The sequence below is a fragment of the Nansenia antarctica genome, assembly GCF_963989245.1.
Source record: "Nansenia antarctica genome assembly, chromosome: 16".
NCBI lineage: Eukaryota > Metazoa > Chordata > Actinopteri > Argentiniformes > Microstomatidae > Nansenia > Nansenia antarctica.
This window is the reverse complement of record NC_137686.1, coordinates 1160799-1185165: the sequence shown is the minus strand read 5'-3', so window position 1 is coordinate 1185165 and position 24367 is coordinate 1160799. Positions and strand designations below refer to the sequence as shown.

Below are 24367 nucleotides of genomic sequence, written 5' to 3'. Positions count from 1 at the left end.
TATATGAAATTTGAGCTATATGAAATATGGGCTATATGAAATATGAGCTTTATGAAATGAGCTATATGAAATATGAGCTATATATATATTAAATATGAGCTATATGAAATATGAGCTCTATATATGAAATATGAGCTATATGAAATATGAGCTCTATGAAATATGAGCTTTATGAAATATGAGCTCTATATATGAAATATGAGCTTTATATATGAAATATGAGCTATATAAAATATGAGCTATATGAAATATGAGCTTTATGAAATATGAGCTATATGAAATATGGAATGGAATGGACTTTATTTGTCATTGCTACAGTACAGGTACCAAACAACGAAATTTAGGAGGGGTGGCTCCCCTGGTGTTTAGGAAAGGAAAAAGAAAACACATTTTAGAAAGAGCATAGATGCATAAAATCACAAGAAGGTAAGGAGCTGGTTTACATCAATAAAGGCTATGTACACAATCCACTGTACTATACTGCACAGATAGTCAACTAGGGTTGTCATATTGCACAAAAAGTATTTTTTCACATTATTTTAAAGTGTCACAGTTTGCAGGCTTGAAAATGTACATGTTTGTGCCTCAGCACTAGCTGCCATACAATCCGTCCGGACTGTCCTGGGGCCTCATTCATAAAGAAATACTTGAACGTCATCTTTGACTTTCACGTAAGCACATTTTTCTAAACGGACGTGAGCATTATTTATAAAACGGGCTGAGATGGTTTAAAGTTGCGTACGTGCTTCCTTCTATAAATACCAAACATACTTGGAATTGAACGTAGGTGAATGAGGTTTGTATTAACGCCCTGTGATAGAGGCTCAATTATAGCGGCTGAATGAAGCCAAGTGCTATAATATAATATAATACAGACAGACAATACTGACAATATTATATACTGTCTGTATTATATTATATTATAGCACTTGGCTTCATTCAGCCGCTATTTGAGCCGCTATCACAGGGCATTAATACTATATTATAGGGTAGGCGTGCGTCTGGAAGGGGAGAGGGCAGTAATACCACGTTCATTGATAAAATGACATAATGGATGGAAAGGGGGGATGGCAGTTTTAGACGGGGGATGATTTGGACTGTTTTTATTTCAGGGGGGATGCCATTCCCCCTCATCCCGACTCAACTCGAAATCCAGTATCATTTAGCGCGTGGCCGGGCAAGGCATAGGCATGTTGAAGAGAGATAGACAGCTCCGGAGGGATATAAAGAAAGACTGAAATACAATCATAAACATTAGTTCCCTTTCAATCTTGAATTAAACTCATTTTCTCGGCTGATAACAACATCGTTAATTTTATTACGAGCCACTTGCATGAATTACAGTAGGCAACGTTTTTCCAGTGCAGCTCACATGCCTGTAATAACTCCGCATAACCAGTAGGTAATGTACGTAAGCAAGTTGAATACTCGACGTCGAGCTACGATCGTTTCCACGATCAAATTGACTCACGTTGAAATTTTATAAATCACTACGTTGACGTGGTTTTCTACGTACGACACGGGTAAGATCAACATTTGATCTAAGCACCCGTTATGAATGAGGCCCCTGGGCCCAGAACTTAGGCCTTCTGTGGTAGAAGCTGTTCTTCAGTCTGTTTGTCTTAGCGGCCGGGGTCCTGTACCTCTTGTTCGAGGGCAGCTTGACAAAGTGTTCGTGCCCAGGGTGGGTCGGGTCCTTGGAGATCTTGGAGGCCCTCCTGAGACAGCGTGTTTTGTACAGCTCCTCCAGAGAGGGGAGGGGGGCGCCGGTGATCTTCTGTGCTGTTCTCACGACTCTCTGTAGCTCGATTCTCTCCGCTGTTGTGCAGCTGTGGAACCAGTTGGAGATGCCGAAGGTGAGGATGCTCTCCACTGCGCCGTGGTAGAAGGCCACCAGTATCTCCTGCTTGTTGTGTTGTTTCCTGAGGCATCTCAGGGTGTATAGACGCTGTTGTGCCCTCTTGATGGTGCCTTTAGTGTTGTCCTTCCAGGCCAGGTCATCCCGCATGTTGTGTCCCAGGAATCGGAGGGTTGAGACTATCTCCACGCTCTCTCCGTCGATGAGCAGGGGCTGGATCTCTGACTTTTTCCTCCTGAAGTCTACGATGAATTCCTGGGTCTTTGACTTGTTTAGCAGCAGGTTGTTAACCTTGCACAGCTTGCTCAATTGCTCTACCTCATCCCTGTACGCCGCCTCGTCCCCCCCCGAGATACATCCCACCACGGTGGTGTCGTCTGCAAACTTTACGATGTAGTTGCTGGGGTGGATGGGGGTGAAGTCGTGGGTGTAGAGGTTGTAGAGGATGGGGCTTAGCACGCAGCCCTGCGGTGACCCAGTGCTGAGGCTGAGGGCTGTGGAGGTGTGGGGGCCCACCCGCACCCTCTGGGGGCGGTCGGTCAGGAAGTCCTTGATCCACACACATATAGAGTGTGATAGACCCAGGTCTAGTAGTTTGGTCACTAGCCTGTCTGGAAGGATGGTGTTAAAGGCGGAGCTGAAGTCCACGAAGAGCAGTCTCGCGTAGCTGTTTCCCCTCTCCAGGTGGGATAGAGTGGCGTGGAGAGTCGTCGCTATGGCGTCCTCTGTGGACCTGTGGGCTCTGTAGGCGAACTGCTGGTATGGATCCAGGTTGGGCGGGAGGCGTGTGAATATGTGGGCCCGGACTAGTTTCTCGAAGCACTTCATGATGATTGGTGTGAGTGCCACCGGGCGGTAGTCGTTTAGGCAGTTCACCGTGCTTTTCTTCGGGACTGGGATGATAGTTGAGGTTTTCAGGCAGGGTGGGACGGTGGCCTGGGACAGGGACTGGTTAAAGATGTTGGTGAAAACCCCGGCCAGCTGGTCGGCGCAGTCTCTCAGCACCCGTCCCAGGACGCCATCCGGCCCCGAGGCTTTCCTGGGGTCCACCGCCTTCAGTACGCGTCTCACCTCGTGCTCTTTTAGGGTGAGGCTGCTGAGAGCTGGAGAGAGTGGTGTCTGTGTTGTGGTTACCTCCGTTCTCCCCTCGTCGAACCGGGCGTAGAAGGTGTTCAGCTTTCCCGCCAGCAGGGGGTCGTCCTCTGCGGCTGTGAGCCTGTTGGCTCTGAAGTTTGTCATCTGCTGAACCCCCTGCCACATCCGCCTGGAGTCGTTGCTCAGGAGGCATTCCTCAATCTTCTCTCTGTGCTCTGCCTTGGCCGCTTTGATGCCGCGCTTTAGGTTGGCCCTGGTGGAGCTGTACAGCGGTGTGCGCTTCCCTGCGAAGAAGGCGTTGTCCCTCTCATTTATCAGTTTTTGGACCTTCCCAGTCATCCATGGCTTCGTGTTGGGGTAGACCCGGACCCGTTTGTCCACGGTGACTGAGTTGGTGCAGTTCACTATGTGATAAATATATATATATATTTATATATAAATATGAGCTATATGAAATATGAGCTATATGAAATATGAGCTATATGAAATATGAGCTCTATGAAATATGAGCTTTATGGAATAGGAGCTATATGTATGAAATATGACCTCTATGAAATATGACCTCTATGAAATATGGGCTATATGAAATATGAGCTATATGAAATTTGAGCTATATATATGAAATATGAGCTATATGAAATATGGGCTATATGAAATATGAGCTTTATGAAATGAGCTATATGAAATATGAGCTATATATATATATGAAATATGAGCTATATGAAATATGAGCTTTATATATTAAATATGAGCTATATGAAATATGAGCTTTATGACATTTTAGCTATATGAAATATGAGCTATATGAAATATGAGCTTTATGAAATATGAGCTATATGAGCCCGGCGAGTTGACGTCACGCAACCCGAAAATCTGAGTAATGGTCCTTAACGCCACCATTTTGGCAGAGTAGTAGCGGTAGTACAATGCGGGACTGCTGATGCAATTTAGTTACCCAGCTAATTCAGGGAGAGTCAATGACTGTCCATTGTCCCTTTTAAATAAACAAATAAATACATTTCAGACATTAGCTGTTGTGTGCACAAGTGCGTGTGCGCAAAATCTCTTTAGGATCTCTAAAATATGACGTTATTGAAGGAGAGGAAGCTAACAGAACTGCCCCCAGGTATGTGCTTTCACCTGTCAAGCTCGAGCTCTAGATCTATGAACTACTGAAATTCATTCAATGTCTTGTCACCATTATGCCTGCAGTATAACTTGTGATTCCTTAACAACAGGATATAACTTGTGATTCCTTAACAACAGGATACCTACCGTATGTCTCATGATACTTATGTAGCAAGACTGGGTAAAAGGCAAATATATGAACTGCTAAAAGTAAGGATGTAAAAACAATGAATCTACATCTAACAGTATAACAGCAACATAATAAGTATGGGCACAACATAAATCATTTTCAGACAACAGCATATTATATATTTTTTTACCATTTTATTGAATATTGAACCATTGTGTTGTGAAATGCTGTGAAATGTACACAGACCACTGACAGCAAAAGTCTAAATACTTGACCCAAGTCCTACTAATCAAACAAAAAGGATAATAGGAAAGTGCAAAGTCCACTTCTCATTCAAAATGAAATGAAAGTCATGTCATCTTTAAACTAATCTACAGCAGTCTGTCAAAAATAAGCAAAGAAATTGCTTGCCTTTTACAATGAGATAATGAAATACTGTGATGAATTGATGCTCCTATGGTTTAATTTTTAAATCATAACTTCAAAAGCAAACATTCAAAGCATTATGCATACTATATACATAGCCTTAAAAATGCCATGGATCTATGTCATATTTCATTATTCAAAGGAATGCCTCTGTACCTCAGGAAAAGTGTGGGGGGAAAAATAATGTATTTTTAATATGCACAAGTAAGCAGACATTCAATTATCAATAAATACATGCATTCTATTTTTCTTGTCATCTTACAACAAAATGAACATATATCTTTTCCCTATCGATGATAACAATTGGGGTTGGTTGATTCGTTCTAGGACAGCAACTCCATTTTGGCATTACCAGGGATAACTAATCACTATCTGACTAGGGTAAAAACAACACAGCAAAATTTGCTAGCCGTTTGCCAAAATGAAATGAAGTCGGAGTGCTGTAAAAACAATCATTATGCGGTAAGATCAGGGATCATTGGATTTTCCCCTCTCACACAATCAAAAAAGCTGTAAGACTTAGGGTCAATGATAGAAGATGATTAAAAAGTCAAATAAAATGTAAAAGAATAAGAACAAATAAATGTATAAAGTTAAGCAATGACTCAAGTACATATGGTCCAATGTTCATGACAAACATCTGTTGGCCCCTTCCTTGACAATACCCCAGCTCTAAGTGTTCAACCTACTTGATATAGCTGGATCTACACCATTCAAAAAGCAACTGCCATTTACAAAGTGCACAAACAGGAACAGCAAAAAAAAAAAAAAAAAAGCCTGAGAAGTAACTGATAAATATAAATATGTTTCCCCACTTTATTTTCACAATCTCCTATTAAAGTAAGTATAACATTGTTATGATGAAGAATGAACTGCATGTCTGTCTGTCGAAAACCTTATGATCTATTCATGAAATATAAACATGTACAGCAGTAGCACATCAAAGTATCAGAACAGCATAGTTTTTTGTTGCCAGTATGCAGCATGCTACTTCAGTTGTCCAAACTGCTCTGCTCTGATTCTGCAGATAATGGCTCAAGTTTGAACTGCTTCTCCGGGTCCAGATTTGTTCATCGCTACATGTCATGTGTCCATATCAGTGCGTTAAAAGAAGAAGTACCAAACAAAGACAAATGAGCAGACAGACAGGTTTTGCAAACAGAACGGAAAATCTCGCAGAGCCACAAACACTTAGTTCCATAAGGAGGCACGACAGGATGGAGGGAGGTCTCTGTAAAACAGGTGCTGGATGAGCCTGGTTGGGGACAGACTCCTGTTGACAAGATGGAGTGAAAAGAGGATTGATTCCGATGGCTGAGGTTCAGTTGAGTGATATTTTGGCATCTAGGGTGGGCAGAAATCTGCAAAGTAGGGGTGCTGCAAGGCCTCCTCTGCAGAGATCCTCTGGACAGGGTTACACTTCAACAGATTCTGAGAGAAAAATACATAGGATTTGAATCACTGATGTGTTAGAAAGGCAACATTCCACAAGCAAAGCTTCCAGGCAAAGCTGCCTGCTTACAGTAGATGCAAGTGTACACAGGCACACACAGAAAATCACATGTCCTCTACGTAGCAAGTCCAGAGCTAACTGCACTTGCTACAAGTGAGGAAAACACTACTAATAGGGATGCAAATGAAAAAAATTGAAATCCTTCCAATATAATTGTTGTTGTTGTTATGAATTGAACTATAATTAAATGAGTGACTTCACTCTTCACATGGGATGATTTCACTTAAACAAAAGAAAGGGAATATTGAATGATCCCCAATGATCCATCCTAACCCTAACCTACCAGAAAGCACGTAGTGCTTAGCTCAGACAATGATCCATCCTAACCCTAACCTACCAGAAAGCACGTAGTGCTTAGCTCAGACAATGATCCATCCTAACCCTAACCTACCAGAAAGCATGTAGTGAATGATCCCCAATGATCCATCCTAACCCTAACCTACCAGAAAGCACGTAGTGCTTAGCTCAGACAGTGTAGTAATGATCCATCCTAACCCTAACCTAGCAGAAAGCACGTAGTGCTTAGCTCAGACAGTGTAGTAATGATCCATCCTAACCCTAACCTACCAGAAAGCATGTAGTGCTTAGCTCAGACAGTGATCCATCCTAACCCTAACCTACCAGAAAGCACGTAGTGCTTAGCTCAGACAGTGTAGTAATGATCCATCCTAACCCTAACCTAGCAGAAAGCACGTAGTGCTTAGCTCAGACAGTGTAGTAATGATCCATCCTAACCCTAACCTAGCAGAAAGCATGTAGTGCTTAGCTCAGACAGTGATCCATCCTAACCCTAACCTACCAGAAAGCATGTAGTGCTTAGCTCAGACAGTGATCCATCCTAACCCTAACCTACCAGAAAGCATGTAGTGCTTAGCTCAGACAGTGATCCATCCTAACCCTAACCTAGCAGAAAGCATGTAGTGCTTAGCTCAGACAGTGATCCATCCTAACCCTAACCTACCAGAAAGCATGTAGTGCTTAGCTCAGACAGTGATCCATCCTAACCCTAACCTACCAGAAAGCATGTAGTGCTTAGCTCAGACAGTGATCCATCCTAACCCTAACCTACCAGAAAGCATGTAGTGCTTAGCTCAGACAGTGATCCATCCTAACCCTAACCTACCAGAAAGCATGTAGTGCTTAGCTCAGACAGTGATCCATCCTAACCCTAACCTAGCAGAAAGCATGTAGTGCTTAGCTCAGACAGTGATCCATCCTAACCCTAACCTAGCAGAAAGCATGTAGTGCTTAGCTCAGACAGTGATCCATCCTAACCCTAACCTAGCAGAAAGCATGTAGTGCTTAGCTCAGACAGTGATCCATCCTAACCCTAACCTACCAGAAAGCATGTAGTGCTTAGCTCAGACAGTGATCCATCCTAACCCTAACCTACCAGAAAGCATGTAGTGCTTAGCTCAGACAGTGATCCATCCTAACCCTAACCTAGCAGAAAGCATGTAGTGCTTAGCTCAGACAGTGATCCATCCTAACCCTAACCTACCAGAAAGCATGTAGTGCTTAGCTCAGACAGTGATCCATCCTAACCCTAACCTACCAGAAAGCATGTAGTGCTTAGCTCAGACAGTGATCCATCCTAACCCTGACCTAGCAGAAAGCATGTAGTGCTTAGCTCAGACAGTGATCCATCCTAACCCTAACCTAGCAGAAAGCATGTAGTGCTTAGCTCAGACAGTGATCCATCCTAACCCTAACCTAGCAGAAAGCATGTAGTGCTTAGCTCAGACAGTGATCCATCCCAACCCTAACCTAGCAGAAAGCATGTAGTGCTTAGCTCAGACAGTGATCCATCCTAACCCTAACCTAGCAGAAAGCACGTAGTGCTTAGCTCAGACAGTGATCCATCCTAACCCTAACCTAGCAGAAAGCATGTAGTGCTTAGCTCAGACAGTGATCCATCCTAACCCTAACCTAGCAGAAAGCACGTAGTGCTTAGCTCAGACAGTGATCCATCCTAACCCTGACCTACCAGAAAGCACGTAGTGCTTAGCTCAGACAGTGATCCATCCTAACCCTAACCTAGCAGAAAGCATGTAGTGCTTAGCTCAGACAGTGTAGTAGTGATCCATCCTAACCCTGACCTAGCAGAAAGCATGTAGTGCTTAGCTCAGACAGTGATCCATCCTAACCCTAACCTAGCAGAAAGCATGTAGTGCTTAGCTCAGACAGTGATCCATCCTAACCCTAACCTACCAGAAAGCATGTAGTGCTTAGCTCAGACAGTGATCCATCCTAACCCTGACCTAGCAGAAAGCATGTAGTGCTTAGCTCAGACAGTGATCCATCCTAACCCTGACCTAGCAGAAAGCACGTAGTGCTTAGCTCAGACAGTGATCCATCCTAACCCTAACCTAGCAGAAAGCGTGTAGTGCTTAGCTCAGACAGTGATCCATCCTAACCCTAACCTAGCAGACAGCATGTAGTGCTTAGCTCAGACAGTGATCCATCCTAACCCTGACCTAGCAGAAAGCGTGTAGTGCTTAGCTCAGACAGTGATCCATCCTAACCCTAACCTAGCAGAAAGCATGTAGTGCTTAGCTCAGACAGTGATCCATCCTAACCCTAACCTACCAGAAAGCACGTAGTGCTTAGCTCAGACAGTGATCCATCCTAACCCTAACCTACCAGAAAGCACGTAGTGCTTAGCTCAGACAGTGATCCATCCTAACCCTAACCTAGCAGACAGCATGTAGTGCTTAGCTCAGACAGTGATCCATCCTAACCCTGACCTAGCAGAAAGCGTGTAGTGCTTAGCTCAGACAGTGATCCATCCTAACCCTAACCTAGCAGAAAGCATGTAGTGCTTAGCTCAGACAGTGATCCATCCTAACCCTAACCTAGCAGAAAGCACGTAGTGCTTAGCTCAGACAGTGATCCATCCTAACCCTAACCTAGCAGAAAGCATGTAGTGCTTAGCTCAGACAGTGATCCATCCTAACCCTAACCTAGCAGAAAGCATGTAGTGCTTAGCTCAGACAGTGATCCATCCTAACCCTAACCTACCAGAAAGCACGTAGTGCTTAGCTCAGACAGTGATCCATCCTAACCCTAACCTAGCAGAAAGCATGTAGTGCTTAGCTCAGACAGTGATCCATCCTAACCCTAACCTACCAGAAAGCACGTAGTGCTTAGCTCAGACAGTGATCCATCCTAACCCTAACCTAGCAGAAAGCATGTAGTGCTTAGCTCAGACAGTGATCCATCCTAACCCTGACCTAGCAGAAAGCGTGTAGTGCTTAGCTCAGACAGTGATCCATCCTAACCCTAACCTAGCAGAAAGCATGTAGTGCTTAGCTCAGACAGTGATCCATCCTAACCCTGACCTAGCAGAAAGCATGTAGTGCTTAGCTCAGACAGTGATCCATCCTAACCCTGACCTAGCAGAAAGCATGTAGTGCTTAGCTCAGACAGTGATCCATCCTAACCCTGACCCATCCTAACCCTAACCCATCCTAACCCTAACCTAGCAGAAAGCACGTAGTGCTTAGCTCAGACAGTGTAGTAGTGTGGGCTCAATAGCATGTCATTAGTGTGCCAGATTTTGGGAATCAGCTGTACATTACAGAGTAGTGCATTGCAATTCCATTGAATTGGGGATAGTTTAACCACAAGACCTAGAAGTACCTCATGTGTGTCCTGAATTTAAGCAAAATTCCCGGCCATAACTTCCAATGGAAAAGTTTCGGGAATTTGCCCAAAAGCTTCCAACCCTAACTACTACTACTATGTTCCTGTACATTTTCAAGTTGCGGCATGGATGCTGACGCATTGTGAACCAATGACTGTGTGTCATGCGGAGCCAGTACCGACCTGCAGCAGATCCCGTCCTGTGCTACTTAGTTTTGGGACAACATTCACCAGTGAGGTGGTGGCTGGATACATGGGGTATGGCTGCAAGAGGGAAGAACATGAGGGGTACAGGATGTCAACCAACAGCAGCTCAGAGAAGGTCTCTACCATCTCAGACTAACTCTGGAAGTGTCATTTCCCCCTCACTTTTTCAAACAGGGATTAGAAAACATAAAATGTATGGCTCAACAACTCCAAATGACAACCTGAGGGGGTTTACCTTGTAATCTGGGAGTTTTGTCATCGTCTGCCACTGTTCTTCAGTTGGCGTACCCAACAATGTGTCAATGCTTTAAGGAAAGACATTCACCACTAATTACGGCTATTAACATCACATTACAGAATACCGCATTACAAGTAGACATAGCCTTGTCAGCTGATATCTACACATATATCAAAGGATATCTGAAGATCCTCTTCAACTGGTCGTCAACGTCATTTCCTGGGAAAAGAGGTCTCCCAGCGTTTGCCAGCTCTAAATGAAAAGACAAGACTTTTAGTCAGTGGCATTCCCTGTTTACCGGAAACATTTTAACTCTTGTTTCAACTTGAAAGGAATGGTTCAATACTTCTTAAAACAATGTGTATCCATCTATGCTGTTATCGAGTTGAGTTGCATAGTTGTTGTTTGCGTATCTGGGTTATTTAGCCATGTCCAGCAGCCAGCTGGGCTCAGCTTGGCGATACGGTGGCAGCTAACAGGGGCAGGGCAGCTTCAGCAAGCAGCTTCATACTCTAAAAAGCACAGAGGCATCATTTTATAAATGCCATGCTCTAACCAGACAATAATAGCGATTTTATGTTGTCAGATGTTGCACAAACTCCTTTTTTGTGATGTGTTTTTGTGCTTAATAGGGGGAACAACTGCATATTTGGGACATTTGTCTGTGTGCCTTAACCTCTCAGATGGACCTCACATACCAGCCTCATTCAGGGTCAGCGGAGATAGAGCGAAAACAAGGTTACGCCCCCAGGCCCCCCCACCCCCATGCACTTTATGGGATGATGTTGAGTAGTGGGTTCATAATTGGACCTTTTCTGAGTTCTCTGCCAATCAAAGGACCACGCAGGGAATTCTTCATAAGCCATTCAAAACAGACATGTTCTTTGGGAAACACAGTGAATGTAGGAACTGTAATGCATACACATCAGATACATCGGACTTCAGCACAACTAACAAAAACATTGTCAGCTAGCTACATACGTAAGGTGCATCAGCCTGCATGATTCATTATCTTAACGTGTCACTACTTTCCATCGCTCCGCTGGCCACAGCTTACAGGGAGCACGGCGATATAGAATGGATGGCACAACGAAAATGGCCTTTTGGGTTTGTTGAATCCCAATAATCCCGCTTGCATGTCCCAGTTGTCGTCGTCACAAGTTTTGTCAAATCCTAGTACAGACGGGGCTACGTTGTTATATGGCATACCCCCGTTTTTGTTCTTCAAGTAAAGCGATCAGAAAACGGACAAATGTGAACCTGCGCCCAATATTATAATGTATGTACCGTATTTTCCGGACTATAAGTCGCGCTGGTCCTGCGACTTATAGTCAGGTGCGACTTATATGTCAATATATATATATATATAATTTCATACTGACTGACATGAACCAAGGAGTAAACATTACCGTCTACAGCCGACAGAGGGCGCTCTGGGCCGCTCTGGGCTTGTGACAACTATATGCTGCTCCTATACCCCTGAAGAAGTTATCTAAAACATAAGCTTGTTGAAGCTAAGCAAACGGTAGCTTGGTGAACTTGCTTACTGGTAACTTGCTTGTTGGACTCGCTGGCTTGTTATGTTCATTTAGCCTATTCAGCCTCCCAGGTATGTTCTTTATGCTATTATGTAGCTGAATAACTGTTAATGTGTTATGTTAACATACCAGACTTCTATTCAGCCTGTTGTTCTGTGTGCTATTGTGTAGTTGAATAAACTTGCCTTTCCAGATTAAATGTCTGTTCTTGGTCTTGGATTTTGTGAAATATATTTCTAAATAAATGCAACTTATAGTCCAGTATGACTTATATATGTTTTTTTCCTCTTAATGTCGCATTTTTTGACTGATGCGACTTATACTCCGGAGCGACTTATAGTCCGGAAAATACGGTATATGCCATCGATTGGGCTTCCCCGAACACAGTCAGTTTGGCTGTGACAGGACGTTCCTTTTTTTCCTGAGATTTGTTGTATTCCACAACTTTGTATCTAGGGAGAAGGGAGCGGAGCATAACCGTGGGACGTTGCTCTTGTTTTCCTCTGGCTCCGCTCTCCCTGAGTGAGCGAGGTGCATGTTGACAGTCCTCCACAGAGTCAGATAGTGTGGCGACCCCTCGTCACCGCCTGGGGAACAGCCACCTCTAGCACCACGGACAGAGGCCACAGGGCAGCGTCATAGTGGGGAGATAGTCCCCCTGCGTGCAGCTTCCCCACGTTAGGCAATCAGGCGGACGGCCGCGGGAAGCGCACCACGGGCTAATCAGCCCCACTCAGCACACCTGTGCCTCGCGGAGGAAGCACAGAAAAGGGGCGGGGCTGACCGCCAGAAGGGAGAGTGTGGGGTGCCGGGCGAGTAGCGACAAGGGTGAGCGCCTGGATACCGGCAATAGTGAATTGGCGTTCTAATCTCAAGTGTTCTGCTCCGTCTCCCTAGTGAAGCGCCGGGTGTGGCTGGCCGCACGGCCCCCGACAGGAGACTCCCTCTGCTGTCAGCCCAGACCAGGAACGCCTGGGTCCCTCTGAGACACTGCTGCTGTCAGCCCAGGAACGCCTAGGTCCCTCTGAGACACTGCTGCTGTCAGACCAGGAACGCCTGAGTCCCTCGCACCCTGGTGTACCCTCCAGACGGAGAAGAAGACCCGTGGTTGGACTATCCCCTCGTACCGCTCTCCAGGCAAGGAAAGACCTCAGTTGGACTTATCAGCGATCTAAATACAGCCAGAGGGGCTAAACTATACCCTGGTCTCTGTGTCCTTCTCTGATTGGGTGCGTCATTTCCCCGGGGCGATCCTAGCGGTTGCCACAACAGTTTAAGGCATAGACTTTTCCCAAATTTGCAGTTGTTGCCCATTTAAGGGACACTTTTATTATATTTACCTCAAAATTGTTGTCCATATCACCTTACGACATGACGCTTCTGAATGCCTCTGTAGATCAAAAGCTAGGTGTCGCTAGTTTGAGGATTTGACCCTGAGTGACATATTTGGGGGTAAACACTTTGTTTTGAAAACTGCAAGGAGATTTTGGCAGGAGTGCGCTTACTCTCCTGTAAAGTGGTAGTGTTGACATGAATGTCACATGAAGACCTCCACAAGGCCAGTTTTTTTCCACTATATTTCAGAGTTTAGCCAGGAAGCTGCAGGAAGTAGCAAAAATAACCAGAAATAACCCAGATGTGCACATAAAAAAACACAGATATAAAACAAACTTAAGTCAAAACAGTGATCCATCCCAGGATGTTAAAATAGTTAATACCCACATACAAGATAGAGAATTAGGGACAAAACAGGTCAGTACATAATTTACATTCATCCCATTGGAGGAAGTTGCTGTGCAATGTGTCATCATTGTATATTAAAAATGGACATTCCACATACCAGCAAAAATGCATCCAGCAGACCACATGTCTATGGAGGTAGAGTAGAGTTTAGCACCAAAGAGCACATCAGGAGGCCTGTACCACAACGTCACCACCTAGACACAGAGCCACAGCACACCAATGCAAACAATCATTCAAAGAGTACGCAGGCAGACAGATTTGGACTGTCACCAGTCATTCACCACACATCCTTGGTTAGTGTTCAATGAGCTCATCTCTTTTGCTCATATCTTAAGGTTAATCAATTTCACAGTACACGGCATAACAGTAATATACAATGAATTATGAGGCAAACACCTTTTAACATCTCAAGATTTCAATATCTCACCTCTGCTGAGTAACACCTTACTGGAATTCCAAAAGCTCGAGCCAAGCCAAAGTCAGCAAGCTTCAGTTCACCGTTCTACATGGAACACATCATATCAGTGTTGGGATTATCACCAATTTGATACATCGTCGTTATTTAAGCAAAAATGCCAGAGAGGCCATGATTTATCTTCAGTATTGTCACAAGTAAGGGAGTTGTTAGGCGTGATTGCGCAGCGGGGTGGCAACAGACCTCCCCATACCTTCTGAAACATCAAATTCAAGCACCTTTTAAGGACTTTCAAGACGCAATTCCCTCAAATTCAAGGACCCAACATGGCATAGTTTGAGACAGAATTAGTTGACGAGCAAAGTAGTAAAACATTTTTTAAGAGGGGGAATTCAAGCACTTTCAATGACCCATGTCTATTTTCAAAAACTTTTAAGACCTTGATTTCTTTTTCTCAAATTCACAAACTTTCAAGGATTTCAAGGACCCGTGGGAACCCTGCCTACCACATCTCAGGGATTACACTGCGTTCCAAATTATTATGCAAATGATATTTTTCTCAGATTTTCCTAAATAGTCGATGCAAATGACAATCAGTATAATTTTCAAGTCATCAACCGTTAGAGTATAATTCAAATTGTATTGAACAAACCTCCCAATGATGACAGTATTATTTTTTTAAAATAAAAAACTCAAAATGCACTGTTCCAAATTATTATGCACAACAGAGTTTCAAAACCTTTTATAGGTTGTAAAGAACTAAAAATGGTAATTTAATGAATTTAGGGTTAGGGGGTCATATTAGGAGGTCATATTTACTGAAATCAAAAGCTATTTCAAACAAAAACATCTTTACAGGTCAAGTTACATGTTAACATAGGACCCCTTCTTTGATATCACCTTCACAATTCTTGCATCCATTGAACTTGTGAGTTTTTGGACAGTTTCTGCTTGAATTTCTTTGCAGGATGCCAGAATAGCCTCCCAGAGCTGCTGTTTTGATGTGAACTGCCTCCCACCCTCATATATATTTTGCTTGAGGATGCTCCAAAGGTTCTCAATAGGGTTGAGGTCAGGGGAAGATGGGGGCCACACCATGAGTTTCTCTCCTTTTATGCCTATAGCAGCCAATGACACAGAGGTATTCTTTGCAGCATGACAGTGGGCTCAGAAATACATGAAGACTAATTTCCAAACAGTCTTGTTTACTGATGAGTGCCGTGCAACCCTGGATGGTCCAGATGGATGGAGTAGTGGATGGTTGGTGGATGGCCACTAGGGCTGGGCAAACGATCACCATTTTTTTTTCCGATAATCGTAACGAATTAACGATCAATTATCGATTAATCAATAAGCTTTTTTTGTATATATTTATTTATTTTTAAATCAAAAAAAAAATCGGGACAAAAAAATAGGGCAGAAATAACAAGCATGTTTTCCTTGGGGATTTTTTTTTATTTGTGTTGCTATTGCACACATTCATTCATTCACATCCAAACTAGACACTACAGTCAGATAACAATCCTCTTAAACAAGGCAGTGAGTAGCCTAAATTGTTTAACTTAAAAACACATTTTACGTTATAAATAAAAATATAGAAAATAAGTAACTCACCATAGGAGCAGTAAAAAAAACAGTTACTCACAAATAGGAGGATGACTGAAAACGTTAGTGTCCTTAAGAGCGTCCAGCTTAACTTAAATGTAAACTCCAGCGAGAGACTGTAGGCAGCAGGCCTACTGGTTCTTGTTCAGAAAGATGATCATGTTAACATGTTCAGGGGTGAGAGACGAACGCAATCTGGTGACACGTGGACAAACTAATTTCCATTATTATTATTCAAAAAAAAAAAAAATTATTAATGATTATCGATCAAAATATGTTGTGATCGACCAAGACCTTATCGATCAATTATTCGATCATCGATCATTGATGCCCACCCCTAATGGCCACCATGTCCCAACAAGGCTGCGACGTCAGCAAGGAGGTGGCGGAGTCATGTTTTGGGCCGGAATCATGGGGAGAGAGCTGGTAGGCTCTTTTAAGGTCCCTGAAGGTGTGAAAATGACCTCGGCAAAGTATGTAGAGTTTCTGACTGACCACTTTCTTCCGTGGTACAAAAAGAAGAACCGTGCCTTCCGTAGCAAAATCATCTTCATGCATGACAATGCACCATGTCATGCTGCAAAGAATACCTCTGTGTCATTGGCTGCTATAGGCATAAAAGGAGAGAAACTCATGGTGTGGCCCCCATCTTCCCCTGACCTCAACCCTATTGAGAACCTTTGGAGCATCCTCAAGCAAAATATATATGAGGGTGGGAGGCAGTTCACATCAAAACAGCAGCTCTGGGAAGCTATTCTGGCATCCTGCAAAGAAATTCAAGCAGAAACTGTCCAAAAACTCACAAGTTCAATGGATGCAAGAATTGTGAAGGTGATATCAAAGAAGGGGTCCTATGTTAACATGTAACTTGACCTGTTAAGATGTTTTTGTTTGAAATAGCTTTTGATTTCAGTAAATATGACCTCCTAATATGACCTCCTAACCCTAAATTCATCAAATTACCATTTTTAGTTCTTTACAACCTATAAAAGGTTTTGAAACTCTGTTGTGCATAATAATTTGGAACAGTGCATTTTGAGTTTTTTATTTAAAAAAAAAATACTGTTATCATTGGGAGGTTTGTTCAATAAAATTTGAATTATACTCTAACGGTTGATGACTTGAAAATTATACTGATTGTCATTTGCATCGACTATTTAGGAAAATCTGAGAAAAATATCATTTGCATAATAATTTGGAACGCAGTGTAAAGCGGAAAAGAATCAGGGCTGGTGCGGGGCGGTGACTTTCTGCGCACAAAGTGCGCGAGCGATTTTCCGCGTGAACGCACATGATCATTTCACCAAAAACTAGAGGCCTGCAAAAAATAAATCAAAATAAATAGCAGTTAAGCCATTAAAGACGAGCGGCAATGTCTTATATAGCAGGTGGGCCCCGCTTTCGTATTTTCTTTGAGCACTGGACATTTTTGTAGGCTGTGTTCGACTCTGCTAGACAAATGAGCTAGGTAACACTATGCGTTACACTAGACTTGACTAAACAGGAATTATGGGAATGGAAAACAGCTACGGACAAACAGAAAGGACAAAAGACCAAGTGATCGTATACTATATTTTTAAATCACATTAATCCCGATCAGTCTCAGCCACAGCATAACGGATAAGACTGGCTATGGCAAACATCATCAATAGGCTACTGTAAATAAATGTGTTATGCGCAAGTTACTGTCGCATAGTTGTAGCCAATAAAGGCCTATAGGCTATTATATATCATTTATATACCTAATACCGACATCAAAATAGATTGTATGCCTCTACAAATCATATTACACCTGGTAAAATCCATCGCAACTTGGAATAAATCCGTCGCAACTTGGAATAAATTGACGGAAATCCGTCGTAGCGACGGAGAACTTAAATCCCTGTGATATTGAAGCAGGGCCCAGTGGTGTGGCAGCAAACCCCCCCCTACCACACCTGATATTGAAGCAGGGCCCAGTGGCGTTTACAGGTTATCCACATGACTCAGGGCAACCACACAGACCTGAACTGTATATAGCACAGCGACACCAACCAGGACAGAAAGGGAACGTGACACAATCTGTGTCGCACAGTGTGGCTTGTGCTTGGCAGTAATGGACACAATCTTGCAATCATTTCGACAGTAGCTAGCTGGCTGGCTATGAACTGAATTTAAAGTGTTGACAGGCACACTAACTGAAGTTAGCTTTACTAGTGCTGCATCTCCACATTGGTTTAGGGCAGGGGTCGGCAATAGGCGGCCCGTGGGCCATTGCTGGCCCGTCACCAATAATATTTGGCCCAGCAGATTATTTTGAGAATCCACTTTTTCATATTTTTTTTTTATAATAATATCGGACCGACAGTCCCACATATAGCGCCTATAATGTCCGAATAGAGAATCGAACTCCACCTGAATAATGCTTATTGTACTTTTATCCATGTTGAGAGTGAATGACACAGGGACAGACAATCAGGCAGCAAGGTGCACCGAAGCGCACTGACGCTGAACCCCTCATAAGCAGGTGGACAACGCGTCACGGTGCTGAAATAGCCGACATACCGTGTGTGGTTTGAACAAAATAACACGAGCTCAGTAAGCCATTCAAACGTAATGTTTACGTATATGTGACTGCAACACACATATGAACAGTAACAACGCAAATTCTGTTTAATTTTCTGAAAAACATTGAAAACAAAATCGGCGCAAACAAAAAGCATCTCCCATCGGTCAGTATTTGCTTGATATCTGGTGATATTGACGTCACTTTAATCCACAGGCAGTTCTCAAGGTTTTTATGCATCCATCGATTCCTCTCGTGCGTCTTTATCGCATTCATTGACGAAAAGGACGACTCGCGTATAGAAAGGGAACATTGTGAGCACGGAAAATGTCTCTCACAACGGCTTTGCATTGATGAAACCAGGTAGGATGAACGTATAGTTCGCTGTCCATTCCTCTTTAAATGCCCTGTTTCCACCGTCAACTTTCCTCTTTAGACCTTTGGAGAGTGACATTATGTTTCTCTTGCTAGCAGGTTAAATGTTTGGCTAACTTCACCCGGCACGCAAACAACCAATCCAATAATAATAATGTGACCTTGTCTGGGAGGAGGGGGGAATAATTATCAGAATGAAACTATGTTACATAATTATTAGAATAAGTTAGGCTACGCTACATCGTCAGTCCACACATTTATTATTCAAAAATATGGAAAAGTGTGAAACTACGTTTCAACGTTGTTGAGAATCACAACACAAACTCGCTAATCAAGCCAAAATACTGCAACATAATGGATTGGACTGCTACCTAGTTAACTAGAACACTACTTTACATTGTTAGCAGGTTCACAAAACAAGCTGTGTTAGTTGACTAGCGATGTGTACAGTCGAAAGAAAAGTCAAAGCATTAGAACGTGTCACATTTTTAAACAATCAATTACTTAAATTAGCCTTTGATTATGTTCGGGCCCGCCATCTAGTGGCTCAAAAAAAATTTGGACCGAGGCCAAACCTAATTGCCGACCCCTGGTTTAGGGTAAGGAAAATAATCAACTTGACAGAGGTGAATGTCCCTCGGCTAAACCTCGGGTCGTTTTACATCTCCACGCCGTTATCTTTCCTATAACCGCAAACTATTATTTATCCCTTACCTCACTCGACACCTATCAATCCCAGTTTAGGGAGACTTAAATCAACAACACGTGTACATGCCACGGTGGAGTCGTATGCAGATGTAAATTATTTGCTCACTAACTGAGAAATGGCCATTTCTGTCATTTGGGTTAAGACGCAGACAGCCCTGTGGATCCTCCGTGAGCTTGTGGAACTATCCTAACATAAGGAGACATCCCACTCACTCTGTTGATGAGGAGGTTCTGTGGCTTCAGGTCTCTGTGGAGCACATTTCGACTGTGGCAGAAGGCGAGCCCCTTCAGCAGCTGGTACATGAACGACTGCAGGTAAAGGGGGTGGAAATACAGCACAGACATACAAAAAGACAGAAAACGTCATATCAAATCATTATTAATGAAACAAAAATAAATAAATAAGGACACACCATGAAAAATGTCGTTCTTTTTTAAGAAATATGGACAGATCAATATTTGATCTTCTTCACACAATATCTATAGATAAAGGTGATGTAATTGAACCAAAAAACAATGAAATGTTAACATTGTTATCATTTATTTAACAAAATTAACAAAAGGTACCAATTCCTACTGAGGAAGAAATGAGGACACCCTATGCCCTAATAGCTGGTATTAACCCCTTTGGCTGAAATAACCTCAATTAGACGTTTCCTAGTACTGTCTACCAGTTTTTCCCCACTCCTCCATGCAGAATTATTTCAGTGTGATGTTTGGTAGTGGAGTGTTTTGCATGCACAGCCCGTTTCAAAATCACCCCACATCATCTCAATAGGATTAAGATCCGGGCTCTGTCTTAGCCATTCCAGAACTCTCCATTTATTTATTTTGAACCATTCCTTGGTTTCCTGGTTTGGGTTCAGTCATGTTGCATGGTCCACATCCGCTTCAGCTTACAGTCATGTTGCATGGTCCACATCCGCTTCAGCTTACAGTCATGTTGCATGGTCCACATCCGCTTCAGCTTACAGTCATGTTGCATGGTCCACATCCGCTTCAGCTTACAGTTTTGGACAGATGGTCTCACATTTTCCTCAAGCATATATAATATGATGATATTATGATAATGATGTAATAAAGTATAGTGGATGATGGTGAGCTGGCCAGGCCCTGCTGCAGCAAAGCAGCCCCAAACCAGTTGGTATGAGGTTCTTGTGCTCAAATGAAAATGAAGATCAAATGTCCCTATCTTTCAATATGTTGAAAAAGACAAAGGTTTTAATGGGGTGTCCTATATTTTTCACATGACTGTAGGTATTCTTTGGAGCTATGCCATCCCTCAAAATGTTTTTCAGAGCCTTGGAAGAGCATGGCCTGCATTTCTTCCAATACTTACGACTCACCTTGACAGTTTCAGGATCTAAATCTCCATTGCAGCTGTCAAAATATTTCTTCAAATCCTATGGTGATAAGAATCACAAGTCACCCTCAAAACACATTCCTTATCAATTGTAACGTATTGTATGTCAATCAAAAGGGGTAAGCGGTTGTGGAATTGCAGAGCCATATTCAATCCAGATTGAATTGCATCTGCATATCTGAGCATGTCTCTCACCTGATCACAATATTCAAAGACCAGTGTTAACTTCTTGTCGCTGTGCAGAACATCATGCAACCTAGGGATAATAGATAGATAATAGTGTAGCTTGTATTCAAACATACAAATGGTACACTTTTCAGTACTGAGACAGGCACATGCGTGCAGTGGTGAGATGTCATAGCAGACCTACCGGACAATGTTCTTATGGGGAGAGAGAGAGAGAGAGAGGGAGGGAGGGAGAGGGAGAGAGGAATGTCATAGCAGACCTACCTGACAATGTTCTTATGGGGAGAGAGAGAGAGAGAGGGAGGGAGGGAGAGGGAGAGAGGAATGTCATAGCAGACCTACCTGACAATGTTCTTATGGGGAGAGAGAGAGAGAGAGGGAGGGAGGGAGGGAGAGGGAGAGAGGAATGTCATAGCAGACCTACCTGACAATGTTCTTATGGGGAGAGAGAGAGAGAGAGGGAGGGAGGGAGAGGGAGAGAGGATGTCATAGCAGACCTACCTGACAATGTTCTTATGGGGAGAGAGAGAGAGAGAGGGAGAGGGAGAGAGGGATGTCATAGCAGACCTACCTGACGATGTTCTTATGGGGAGAGAGAGAGAGAGAGAGAGAGAGAGAGAGAGAGGGAGGGAGAGGGAGAGAGGGATGTCATAGCAGACCTACCTGACAATGTTCTTATGGGGAGAGAGAGAGAGAGAGAGAGAGGGAGGGAGGGAGAGGGAGAGAGGAATGTCATAGCAGACCTACCTGACAATGTTCTTATGGGGAGAGAGAGAGAGAGAGAGGGAGGGAGGGAGAGGGAGAGAGGGATGTCATAGCAGACCTACCTGACAATGTTCTTATGCTTCAGTTCTTTCAGAAGGCAAATCTCTCGCAGGGCAGAGCTAGGAACACCCTAAACAAGCATGCAAGAATCAGATATGACAAGAGGAGACGTAATGCTGGATTTCTGTCCTAATGCTGCTAATGCCTGATAATGCTATTAGTAAAAGGTAATTCAATTAGTATGTCTGAACAGGTCATACCTCGTCGTCATCATCCAATCTCACTCTTTTCAAAGCTACAATTTCATGAGTTTCTCTGTTTTTAGCTTTAAAAACAGTTCCATATGTACCTGCAGAAAAAAAAAACACAGTATGGTCAGCTTAGGTAGTACTGGTTAGGTGACAGTGACAGGTTAGGTAGTATTAGTTAGGTGACAGTGACAGGTTAGGTAGTATTAGTTAGATGACAGTGACAGGTTAGGTAGTATTAGTTAGGTGACAGTGACAGGTTAGCTAGTATTAGTTAGGTGGCAGTGACAGGTTAGCTAGTATTAGTTAGGTGACAGTGACAGGTTAGGTAGTACTGGTTAGGTGACAGTGACAGGTTAGCTAGTATTAGTTAGGTGACAGTGACAGGTTAGGTAGTATTAGTTAGGTGACAGTGACAGGTTAGGTAGTATTAGTTAGGTGACAGTGACAGGTTAGCTAGTATTAGTTAGGTGACAGTGACAGGTTAGGTAGTATTAGTTAGGTGAGTGACAGGTTAGGTAGTATTAGTTAGATGACAGTGACAGGTTAGGTAGTATTAGTTAGGTGACAGTGACAGGTTAGGTAGTATTAGTTAGATGACAGTGACAGGTTAGGTAGTATTAGTTAGGTGACAGTGACAGGTTAGGTAGTATTAGTTAGGTGACAGTGACAGGTTAGGTAGTATTAGTTAGGTGAGTGACAGGTTAGGTAGTATTAGTTAGGTGACAGTGACAGGTTAGGTAGTATTAGTTAGGTGACAGTGACAGGTTAGGTAGTATTAGTTAGGTGACAGTGACAGGTCAGGTAGTATTAGTTAGGTGACAGTGACAGGTTAGGTAGTATTAGTTAGGTGACAGTGACAGGTTAGGTAGTATTAGTTAGGTGACAGTGACAGGTCAGGTAGTATTAGTTAGGTGAGTGACAGGTTAGGTAGTATTAGTTAGGTGACAGTGACAGGTTAGGTAGTATTAGTTAGGTGAGTGACAGGTTAGGTAGTATTCGTTAGATGACAGTGACAGGTTAGGTAGTATTAGTTAGGTGAGTGACAGGTTAGGTAGTATTCGTTAGGTGACAGTGACAGGTCAGGTAGTATTAGTTAGGTGAGTGACAGGTTAGGTAGTATTAGTTAGGTGACAGTGACAGGTTAGGTAGTATTAGTTAGGTGACAGTGACAGGTTAGGTAGTATTAGTTAGGTGACAGTGACAGGTTAGGTAGTATTAGTTAGGTGACAGTGACAGGTTAGCTAGTATTAGTTAGGTGACAGTGACAGGTCAGGTAGTATTAGTTAGGTGAGTGACAGGTTAGGTAGTATTAGTTAGGTGACAGTGACAGGTTAGGTAGTATTAGTTAGGTGACAGTGACAGGTTAGGTAGTATTAGTTAGGTGACAGTGACAGGTCAGGTAGTATTAGTTAGATGACAGGTTAGGTAGTATTAGTTAGGTGACAGTGACAGGTTAGGTAGTATTAGTTAGGTGACAGTGACAGGTTAGGTAGTATTAGTTAGGTGACAGGTTAGGTAAATGTTAAATGTTGCTAGCTAAGCAGGTAGCCTGGCTGTGGCTAAGCAGGTAGCCTGGCTGTGGCTAAGCAGGTAGCCTGGCTGTGGCTAAGCAGGTAGCCTGGCTGTAGCTAAGCAGGTAGCCTGGCTGTAGCTAAGCAGGTAGCCTGGCTGTAGCTAAGCAGGTAGCCTGGCTGTAGCTAAGCAGGTAGCCTGGCTGTAGCTAAGCAGCTAGCCTGGCTGTAGCTAAGCAGGTAGCCTGGCTGTAGCTAAGCAGGTAGCCTGGCTGTAGCTAAGCAGGTAGCCTGGCTGTGGCTAAGCAGGTAGCCTGGCTGTAGCTAAGCAGGTAGCCTGGCTGTAGCTACGCAGGTAGCCTGGCTGTAGCTACGCGCTAGCGGGACGTCAGGTCGCTGCTCGCCAGTTTAGTAAAGAGAAGCTTCTGTAATGAAACACGAGGACCAAACAGCGATAAAGTCATTGACTTGTAGTGTGAAAAAGACACCATAGCTCCAGAATAAACGCAGCTAGCTACATGCAGCTAACCAACTCAACCCAGGAGTTAGCTAGGAGCCGCAGCTAGCTGTGTGCTAACAGACATAGAGTGTCTGGTTCGACAGGCTCACTCACCTTCTCCTATCTTCTCAAGCTTCTCATACTTCTGCATGTTCGGTCAGTGCGAGGCTAGCCTGTAAGCTAGCTAACGGTAGAGAGAGATGAAGCCCCGAGGCCTGGGGACAGTGTTGTGATACCTGCTAGCTGCTAGCTACCTATCTATACCTGCTAGCTGCTAGCTACCTATCTATACCTGCTAGCTGCTGGAACGACCAGAATGGAAACAGGCCAAATGGTGAAGTGCAACATGCAGGCCCCGCCCACTGCAACATGCAGGCCCCGCCCACTGCTCTCAGAAAAGAATGTTAGCGATCATCCAACTACATCTTCTTTGAGCAACTATCTGCTTGATATCCCAACACTGTCAATAGTTACAATGTGTCCTCCTCAAGAATCCCTGTGAACATGTATCCATAAAGTCATCAAAGGTCCAACTGAATTACAAAGAGTTTGTGTACAATCCTGAATGGATTTATTGTATCTGGTGTATCTTCACAATGTAATCTCCTTTGATATTTATTTAC

At 43.4% G+C, this 24367-nt stretch overlaps 1 protein-coding gene across 1 annotated transcript; it reads right to left on the bottom strand.

Moving 5' to 3' along the window:
- Nucleotides 1-4438: 4438 nt before the first annotated feature.
- On the bottom strand, nucleotides 4439-23944 carry cdk5 (cyclin dependent kinase 5). Its single transcript, XM_080546652.1, has 12 exons — nucleotides 23859-23944; nucleotides 21744-21832; nucleotides 21546-21613; nucleotides 20728-20788; nucleotides 20516-20572; nucleotides 19383-19478; nucleotides 13949-14023; nucleotides 13619-13715; nucleotides 10423-10492; nucleotides 10238-10298; nucleotides 9979-10059; nucleotides 4439-6068 (listed from the first exon to the last, which is right to left on the bottom strand). Exons 1-12 carry the CDS (start codon nucleotides 23893-23895, stop codon nucleotides 5982-5984), a joined length of 879 nt encoding a protein of 292 aa, XP_080402778.1. The 5' UTR covers nucleotides 23896-23944; the 3' UTR covers nucleotides 4439-5981.
- Between the last annotated feature and the right edge of the window lie 423 nt (nucleotides 23945-24367).

Excerpts from the sequence above, each read along its gene's own strand:
- cdk5 (XM_080546652.1), bottom strand. The coding sequence starts at position 23,895 with ATGCAGAAGTATGAGAAGCTTGAGAAGATAGGAGAAG. Across the intron at positions 19,479-20,515 it reads TAGATCCTGAAACTGTCAAG|TCGTTCATGTACCAGCTGCT; the intron begins GTGAGTCGTAAG and ends CTTTACCTGCAG. Across the intron at positions 6,069-9,978 it reads CAGGACGGGATCTGCTGCAG|AATCTGTTGAAGTGTAACCC; the intron begins GTCGGTACTGGC and ends TTTTTCTCTCAG.